Raw genomic sequence first — 10,198 nt, 5'->3', positions numbered from 1 at the left:
GTGTGGCCTACACGCCAGTAGATGACCTGGGGTTTGGGAGCCCACAGCATCCTGGGGAGGGAAGATCTCTGGATATACAGAGCAGGGAGTAGAAAAAGCACAGGAAGCCTCCTCATTTAGCCTCAGAGCTGCATCCCAAGGGACAGGGAGAAAGGAATGATTTGGGAACAAGCAACAAGATGGGGTACAAGTACCATAAGAGAACAGTGCATTTTGCGGGGATGTGGGGATGGACTGAAAGGTCACTTACAGAGTTAGTCGTCTTCCTTGGAATCACTGATCTCTTCATAGACCACCAAGTTCTTTCTTTCCCGCAGTCTGTGGGTCCAGACATAAATCTCCCTTCTCCTGTGTCCTGTGGTGGAAAAGAGTTGGTAAATGGGGGTTGGGTGGGTTAGGGAGTGTTGGGCCCTGTTTTGTCAGATAAGGAAATGCCTCCTCCCTCCCAAGTGACCACAGGCCTTTTACATAGCCTTTTTCCCACACCTTCTGACTCAGAGAGGCTGAGATACTAAACCTGCACCAATACACACCAAACGCCAGTTAGAGTTTTAGCTTCTGGCTCCTTCCATTGTCAGGTTTAGATTCCCAACTTCTTTACTCACCAGAACATTTATTCCGACCTTCTTTCGTTCAGCACGTATTTGTTAAGGGCATATTGTGTGCCAGGCATTGAGCTAAAGGTGGGGATAAAACTCCGAGTAAGATATGTTCCCAGGTTATCACGGATGGAATAATGACCTGAGCACCTTTCATGGCATCAGGGCTTGTAGACTCAATTGAACACTTTTTTTTTTGGCTGCTCTGTGCGCGGCATGCAGGATCTCCATCAGGGATGGAAACCGTGCCCCCTGCAGTGCAAGCGTGGAGTCTTAACCACAGGACCACCAGGGAAGTCCCTTGAATTGAACACCTTTGAATAACCTGTGAACTCTGATGCTTTATTTCCGTTTTATGGACTAGGACTGGAGCTCAGAGAATTTGGAAGGCTTGCCCTGAGTTACACAGCTTTCATATGGATGAAACTCAAGTCTGTGACTCTGGAAGTCAGTTTTTTTTTTGGTCTTGTTTTGTTTATTTATTTATTTAAAATGTTGAGCCTTCTTTTTAAATTTATTTATTTTTATTTTTGGCTGTGTTGGGTCTTTGTTTCTGTGCGAGGGCTTTCTCTAGTTGTGGCAAGCGGGGGGCCACTCTTCATCGCGGTGCGCAGGCCTCTCACTGTCGTGGCCTCTCTTGTTGCGGAGCACAGGCTCCAGACGTGCAGGCTCAGTAGTTGTGGCTCACGGGCCTAGTTGCTCCGCGTCATGTGGGATCCTCCCAGACCAGGGCTCGAACCCGTGTCCCCTGCATTAGCAGGCAGACTCCCAACCACTGTGCCACCAGGGAAGCCCCGTTTTGTTTATTTTTAATTTCTGGCTGTGCCATGCAGCTTGTGGGATCTTAGTTCCCTGACCAGGGATCGAACCTGGGTCCCGGCAGTGAAAGTGCCAAGTCCTAACCATTGGACCACCAGGAAATTCCCTGGAAGTCAGTTCTAATGTTTCAGCTGGAGCTGGCTGAGCTCCTCAGCCCAGCCTGGCCCCAGGCCTGTCCAGGATCCATCTCCCACACCTAGCCCATGCACTTGAACATGGCCAGGGAAGCCAGAGGAGTTATTCCCAAAGAGTTTCCTCTTACCTGATGTTTTCTTACTCTGCTGACCAGAGGTATTTGCTTTTCCCGGGGGGCACAGCTGTTCCTGAGCCTGCTCTGAGCCTGATGTTACTGGTACTAACTTCGAAGGAGTCTTTTCTTTTTGGACTTATTGGGCATCACCTTTTAAATGTGAAGGTCACATACAAAGAGTATCAATGGCATTTCTCGAGTGCTTTAGAGCTTACAAAGTGTCTTTGTGCGCAGTACCTTAATTAAAGTTCTCAACAAGTCTGGGAGATCATTATATTACCTGTACCTAAATTACAAGAAACCTGGAAAGTTAGAAGGAAAAGGAATGGTCTGCATGAAGGGTGTTTCCAAGACTAGAATGCTTGTCTTCACACTCTTTCCAGACTGACACTCTCGCCAAGAGGAGTCTCCATGTGAGCAGGAGTGTGGTACATGGAAGATTTGGGGAAGCAGAGCACTCTTAACAATCCACGAGGTCTGTGAAGGTGAGGAGGGGCTTCTATAAAATATAAGGGATCGAATATAAGCCAGTAGACAGCTGCTGGGAGAGTAAATGGAACAATGTACAGAAGGGACAAAACACTGCTGGCAAATGGTGTGGGGGATGAATATAGGGAAGGGAGAAGAAAGGAATGGTTCACGGAAATTCATGTAGACAGCCAAGAAAGTGGTGCCAGATGTGACATCCTGTCCTACCCTGGCAAGAACATTTCAGTTGGTATTAAGCGAGGTGGCTCCTCTACCAATTCTACTGGTGTCAGGGTGTGTCACTGACCAACAACCTCAAGCTAACCTTCATTCAGCTCCTTTGTTTATGAAACAGTGAGCAATAACAGAATAACCAGCTCCCTCATTTATGAATCAGTGAACAATAACTGTAAAACAAGCTAAATGAAAGAACTTTCTGAGCTTACAAATGCTGTTTAAACGTGGTAATAATAAAAATGAATATTTTCTTTTATGATCCTTCTTTGAATTCTCTCCTCAACCGTGTCCACGCTGGCAACGCACCCGCCAGATCCCTTTACCCTCTAAACTAGAGTTTAAAATGCAATTGTGGAAGAACTTATTCAAGAACCCTCTAAGGGTCCCCCTGGGCTGGGACTGAGGCTTCAAAGATGCCTCAGGTGCAGACAAGGCCCCGAAGGAGCTCACAGAAGGGAGGGGCCAACAGTCCAGGCGATTCCCAAGCAATGTGAAAGGGGCCCTTTGACTGAGCAGGTGGGAGCTGGTACTTCCTGTTGTGAGACTGGGCATCTAAACAGAAGCATCAGCAGCATCTGTGAGTTTAGCCCTAGGGGAAACGCCTGAGCTTCAGAAACATATGAAAAATTCACGAATTTGGAAATGGTTTGGGGCTTTGGGTTAGACTACTACCACTGCCACTGTGGCCTCAAGCAAATTATTTAACATCTCTATACCACAATATCTGCATGTTTATTATTATTATTTAATAATAATAATATCCTCATTATTATTTGGGGATAATAATAGTAGCAATGTCATAGAGGTTTTCTTAGGGACTAAATAAATTAATCCATGTGAATTGCCTAAAATAAATCTGGCATCACTATGAAAACAAAAGAAGTATCAGCTATCACAATTGTTAATTACTATTAAGCTCTCAATACTACATCAGGCATTATGATAAAGAGATCAGGAAAGGGAGGCAGTGAGGGCCAGGTCATTTTCAATATTTTCCCACTTTTACCAATATTCACATCCATGGATAGATAAATGGTCTCTGGTCCTCTGGATGTGGGAGGCACTCACCTGCAGGTGTTTTCTCTCTCGCATGTTGGAAGCCTCCTGAGCAGGTTCATCTAAAAGAAGGCGACAGGGGCTTCCCTGGTGGCGCAGTGGTCGAGAGTCCGCCTGCCGATGCAGGGGACACGAGTTCGTGCCCCAGTCCGGGAAGATCCCACATGCCGCGGAGTGGCTAGGCCCGTGAGACATGGGGGCTGAGCCTGTGCGTACGGAGCCTGTGCTCTGCAACGGGAGGGGCCACAACAGTGAGAGGCCCGCGTACAGCAAAAAAAATTATAAAAAAAAATAAAAATAAAAGAAGGCGACAAATCAGAATTTTTCTTTGTTGGTAAATATTCCCAAACTGCAGAGAGACTCCTGTAGTATCAGAATTCTGCAGCAGAGGGTTATGAGTCCACTCACTGTCAAGGAGTTACTTTGAGACAAGCCTCTGAATTATAACAGTTTATACATTTATTTGCAGCATCAATTCATAATTTTCCTTCTGATGATTTATAAAAAGCGAACTAAACCCCATCACTGCCTCATCCTATTCACTACATATTTCTTACTTGTTTCCCCAAAGAATTAAATAGACTGGTCTTTAACCAAAAATCACTGTATACTTAAAATGGTGAATTTTATAGTATGCCTCAATGAAACTGTTAAGTGTATGATGAACCATGGATGATTTAATCCAGCGGTTCTGGAATGTTTCCAGTATAAGAACACCTCTTAAATGTCAAAAACTTTGTAGATACTCAAGCACTGGATTTTCAGTCCTCTCGCAGTAATTTTGGGAGCTTGTGGAATCTGTCCTGTTTAGCTGGAGAGTCAAAGGTCTATTGGAGACACTTTGAACATTCTGACCCTGTCTTCTTACAACTGTGCTGTCAGAGCAAAAGAGCAAGTGAATGCATCCTATCCCCTTTTTAAGTGAGTACATACACTGCTGAAATTCACAAAGATATCTAGAATTTGTCACTTTTTTAACCCTACGTTGCCTCTGCTCACTGACAAGTAGGAAAGGTCAATGTGCAGAGGACTGCTCTCTCAGACTCTCTCTCAAACTCAACACATAGAATGAGGTTCAATTAGGAGTGAGACAACTATTTGGTTTTGGTAAAAAACACAGAGAAATAGCCATATGTCATTACATAATGTTAACCACTTTCTCTCTTAAGATAGTTATCCAATACCTATGCTCTATTATTTTATAAGATAGTTATCCAATACCTATGCTCTATTATTTTATAAGATAGTTATCCAATACCTATGCTCTATCCAACACCTATGCTCTATTATTTTAGAAGTTTTGGGTAGATTTACACTTTAAATTTTCCCCATCTGGACCCCAAAGTAGACAGGCTTCAGGAGACCCTTTCCTGTCACTTACGCTGATTCCTGGGGTTCTGATCTTTAGAATCATGCCCGTTGGATTTTGTGGCTCGTTTTTTAGGACACGTGAAAGTTGGTAGGGTAGCCTTGAGACCTAGAATGATGCAAAATATTTGTTTCTTAACAGGCAACCTGAGAGGAGGATAGAATGCTGTGACACAGCACCAACAGTAAAGCTAATCAGCTGGGGGAGGGGGGTTCTGAATCAGGGCCAGTGGGAGAGAAATGCACAGGATCCAGGACAGATCATCTCTGTGGCCACTCCCAGTCCACAGCCTTGCACAGGACATATCAGTAAAAGAGAAGAATGCCTGGAAGCTGCCCTGGGATTTCTTCCCACACAAAAGGACAAATGTGGGACAATTGCCACAGCCTAAGAAGAAGCCATGGCATGTAAAGAGGGATGGTCATTTGTTCCCAGCCTTGTCTGGACGCAGAACTTCCTGTTACCTAGATCAGTCATGATGTCATAGTTTCTCTTCATATACACATAGGTGATTTTCTCTGAGTAACCCAGATCTGCCCATTCTTTCTTAGAGAAGTATTTGGAAATATCCTTGACAGCGTAGAAAAGAAAGAAGAATAAATCCTAGCAATGACTCAGCTAAACATGTCTGACACTCAGCCAGGAACTCTTCCTTGGCTGCAGGACCTCCATGTTAGATCTGTAAACTGGAGATAATAATCCTTCCTGGCTGATGTCATGGCTAACTGACAGAACATGGGTAACATTGCCTAGGTTCTCACCTGGCATGCAGTAGGTGCTTAAGGCTGGTGGCATCCTCTCCTCTCACCTTCTGGAATAGACTGAGAGTCAACCAATCCAGTACAAGGTCACAGATCTTGTACCCAGGGATGCTAGGCAAGGACAGAGTGAGGGTGGGAAGCTCTGGATGTCCTCGTGACATGCTGCTCCTTGTTCCCAGTGCCTCTGACCTCCTCTCCTCAGAAATCTAGCTGCCCTACACTGTCCCCTGGTCCACTCCTCTGCCCCCTCCAGATCACCTCACCTTGGAGTTCTTCTCTGATTTCTGGCTACCTTCCCTGGGGCTTTTTTCAAAGGACCTGCCTCTGTTCATGGTGCTGGGATTGGTCTGATCTAGAGGAACACATCCTGGATCTGTCTAGTCACAAGGCCAAAAGTTCTGTTGGGAGAGAAAGTGCTGAGGGAAGGCCACACTCAGTTAGTCACCTGTAATTAAGGTTCTACTTTTCTCCATCCTTGGCTTATCTGTCCCTGAGTAAGGACATGGGGGTGGGGAAATAAGATGAGAATAGGGGGCTGGAGGTCTCTGGGAGAAGGACTGATTAGGGATGACATGTTTTCTGTGGGCATGATCAAAGCAGCATTGAGTCTTTGAGGGGGGTTACCGTTGTTAGTAGTTTTCCTGGAGTTCGGCTTATCCTGAAGGAAAGATATGAAGACCCTTGTTGGGGAAGCAGTGAAGTGAATGCATAGTTTTACTGAGGGGGGATGTTTTGAGGCAAAGCGGGGGAGGTAAGTCCCGGAGATCATATGGTGTCTCTGACTGAAGGGTTTCAGTTTTCAGGCAGAGGGATATGGGGTTTTGCTCTGTTGAAAAGAAATGAAGATCCCTAACATGAGTGAATTTAAAGGTTATTACTAAGGCCAAATCAATAAAGTCAGAAATGAAAAAGGAGAAGTTACAACCAACACCACAGAAATACAAAGGATCATAAGAGATTACTATAAAAACTATACACCAATAAAATGGACAACCTATAAGAAAGAGACAAATTCCTAGAAATGTACAATCTCCCAAGATGGAACCAGGAAGAAATAGAAAATATGAACAGACCAAATACCAGTAATGAAATTGAATTAGTAATTAAAAACTCCCAAAAGACAAAAGTCCAGGGCCAAATGGCTTCACACATGAATTCTACCAAACATTTAGAGAAGAATTAACATCTATCCTTCTCAAGCTATTCCAAAAAATTGTAGAGGAAGGAATACTTCTGAACTCATCCTATGAGGCCAGCATCACCCTGATACCAAAACTAGAGAAAGATATCACAAAAAAAGAAAATTAGAGGCCAATATCAGTGATTACTATAGATGCAAAAACGCTCAACAAAATATTACCAAACCGAATCCAACAATACATTAAAAGGATCAAACATCATAACCAAGTGGGCTTTATCCCAGGGATGCAAGGATGGTTCAATATCTGAAAATCAATCCATGTGATATACCACATTAACAAATTGAAAAATAAAAATCATAAGATCATCTCAATAGATTGATGCAGAAAAAGCTTTTAACAAAATTCAACATCCAATTATTATAAAAACTCTATACCCACTTTATAAAAAAAAGTGGGTATAGAGGAAACATACTTCAACATAATAAAGGCCATATATAATAAGCCCATAGCTAACATCATACTCAACAGTGAAAAGCTAGACATTTCTCCAAAGAAGACATACAGATGGCCAAAAAGCACATGAAAAGATGCTCAACATCATTAATTATTAGGGAAATGCACATCAAAACTACAATGAGGTATCACCTCACACAGGTCAGAATGGCCATCATCAAAAAATCTACAAACAGTAAATGCTGGAGAGGGTGTGGAGAAAAGGGAATGTTGGTGGGAATGTAAATTGGTACAGCTACTATGGAGAACAGTATGGAGGCTCCTTAAAAAACTAAAAATAGTTACCATATGATCCAGAAATCCCACTCCTTAGTATATACCTGGAGAAAACCATAATTCAAAAAGATACATGCACCCTGATGTTCATAGAAGCACTATTTACAATAGCCAAGACATGGAAGCAACCTAAATGTCCATCGACAGAGGAATGGATAAAGAAGATGTGATACATATATACAATGGAATATTACTCAGCCATTAAAAAGAACAAAATATGACATTTGCAGCAACATGGATGGAACTAGAGATTGTCATACTGAGTGAAGTAAGTCAGACAGAGAAGGACAAATATTGTATGATATTGCTTATATGTGGAATCTAAAAAAATGGTACAAAGGAATTTATATATATAACAGAAATTTATATATAAAACAGAAATAGTCACAGATGTAGAAAACAATTTTATGGTTACCAGGGATAAAGTGGGGAGGGAGACTGAGATTGACATAAACACACTACTCTATGTAAAATAGATAACTAATAAAGACCTACTATATAGCACAGGGAACTCTACTCAATACTCTGTAATGATCTATATGGGAAAATAGTCTAAAAAAAGAGTTGATATATGTATATGTATATACACATACACTTTGATGTACAGCAGAAAGTAACACAACATTGTAAATCAACTATACTCAAGAAACGTTTAAAAAAACAGTGAAAAGCTGAAAGCATTTCCTCTAAGATCAGGAATGTGACAAGGATGCCCACTCTTGCTACTTTTATTCAACACGGTATTTGAAGTCCTAGCCACAGCAATGAGATAAGAAAAAGAAATAAAAGGAATCCAAATCAGAAAGAAAGAAGTAAAACTGTCACTATTTGCAGATGACATGATACTACACATAGAAAATCCTAAAGATGCCACCAAAATACGACTAGAGCTCATCAATGAATTCATTAAGTTGAAAGCCACAAAATCAATATACAGAAATTTGTTGCATTTCTATACAATAAAAATGAACTATCAGTGGGGACTTCCCTGGTGGTCCAGTGGTTAAGTGTCCACCTTCCAATGCAGGGGATGTGGGTTTGATCCCTGGTCAGGGAACTAAGATCCCACATACCGCAGGGCAACTAAGCCCAGGTGCCACAACTACTGAGCCTGTGTGCCGCAACCAGAGAGCCTTGTGCTGCAACTACAGAGCCCACATGCCCTGAAGCCTGTGCTCCACAACTACAGAGCCCATGGGCTCACAAGTAGAGAGCCTGCATATTGCAACTACTGAGCCTGTGTGCCCTGGAGCCTGCATGCCACAACTAGAGAAACCTGTGCGCTGCAACTACTGAGCCCACACGCCCCAACTAGAGAGCCAGTGCACTGCAACTACTGTGCCCACATGCTCTGGAGCCTGCACACCACAACTAGGGAGAAGCACGTGCGCTGCAACAAAGAGCCCACGTGCCACAACGAAAAATTCCACGTGCGGCAACTAAGACCCAATGAAGCCAAAAATAAATAAATAAATAAAAATTAAAAAAACAATGAAAGAAAGAGAAATTAAGGAAATAATACCATTTACATTTGCATCAGAAAGGATAAAATACCTAGGAACAAATATAACTAAACAGGTAGAAGACTTGTACTTGGAAAACTATAAGGCACTGGTGAAAGAAACTGAAGACTACACAAACAGATGGAAAGAATCTTGTATTGGATGAATTAATATTGTTAAAATGACCATACTACCAAAGGCAATCTACAGATTTGATGCAATCCCTATCAAAATACCAATGGCATTTTTCAAAGAACTTGAACAAATTAATTAATTAATCATTTATTTATTTATTTATAAATAAATAAACATGGCATGCAGGATCTCAGTTCCCTGACCATGTTTATAAATAAACACGGCATGCAGGATCTCAGTTCCCTGACCAGGGATTGAGCCTACGCCCCTGCAGTGAAAGCACAGAATCTTAACCACTGGACCACCAGGGAAGTCCTTAGAACAAATAATTAAAAATTTTTATGGAAACCCAAAAGACCCCAAATAGCCAAAATATTCTTGAGAAAGAAGAACAAAGCTGGAGGTATCACACTCCCAAATTAGTAGCTGGAGGCATCTTCAGACTATACTACAAAGCTAAAGTAATCAAAACAGTATGGTACTGGCACAAAAACAGACACATAGATCAATGGAACAGAATAGAAAGCCCAAAAATAAACCCACACACATATGGTCAATTAATCTATGACAAAGGAGATAAAAATATACAAGGGGGGAAAGACAGTCTCTTCAATAAGTGGTGCTAGGAAAATTGGAAAGCTACATGTAAAAGAATGAAATTAGAACATTTTCTCACACCATATACAAAAATAAATTCAAAATGGATTAAAGACCTAAATGTAAGACCAGAAACCATAAAACTCATAGAAAAAAACACTATGACATAAATTGTAGCAATATTTATTTGGACCTGTCTCCTACAGCAAAGGAAACAAAAACAAAAATTAAAAAATGGGACCTAGGACTTTTCTGGTGGTGCAGTGGTTAAGAATCTGACTGCCAATGCAGGGGACATGGGTTCGAGCCCTGGTCCAGGAAGATCCCACATGCTGTGGAGCAACTAAGCCTGTGCGCCACAGCTACTGAGCCCATGCTCTAGAGTCCATGACCACAACTACTGAGCCCATGTGCCACAACTACTGAAGCCTGCACACCTAGAGCTCATGGTCTGCAACAAAGAGAAGCCAACAC

The 10,198-nt window shown here is 42.2% G+C and overlaps 1 protein-coding gene across 1 annotated transcript; it reads right to left on the bottom strand.

Moving 5' to 3' along the window:
* Window positions 1-254: 254 nt before the first annotated feature.
* Window positions 255-5,891, bottom strand: LOC116747075 (protein SSX7-like). Its single transcript, XM_032618900.1, has 4 exons — window positions 5,823-5,891; window positions 5,263-5,368; window positions 1,681-1,803; window positions 255-355 (listed from the first exon to the last, which is right to left on the bottom strand). Exons 1-4 carry the CDS (start codon window positions 5,889-5,891, stop codon window positions 255-257), a joined length of 399 nt encoding a protein of 132 aa, XP_032474791.1.
* Window positions 5,892-10,198: the final 4,307 nt, after the last annotated feature.

This window comes from Phocoena sinus, chromosome X, assembly GCF_008692025.1.
Source record: "Phocoena sinus isolate mPhoSin1 chromosome X, mPhoSin1.pri, whole genome shotgun sequence".
Taxonomy (NCBI): Eukaryota; Metazoa; Chordata; class Mammalia; order Artiodactyla; family Phocoenidae; genus Phocoena; species Phocoena sinus.
This window is presented reverse-complemented; position numbering and strand designations above follow the sequence as displayed.

Excerpts from the sequence above, each read along its gene's own strand:
- LOC116747075 (XM_032618900.1), bottom strand. The coding sequence starts at position 5,891 with ATGAACAGAGGCAGGTCCTTTGAAAAAAGCCCCAGGGAAGGTAGCCAG. Across the intron at positions 5,369-5,822 it reads AATCAGAGAAGAACTCCAAG|GATATTTCCAAATACTTCTC; the intron begins GTGAGGTGATCT and ends TACGCTGTCAAG. Across the intron at positions 1,804-5,262 it reads TGACATCATGACTGATCTAG|TCCAAAAAGAAAAGACTCCT; the intron begins GTAACAGGAAGT and ends ATGCCCAATAAG.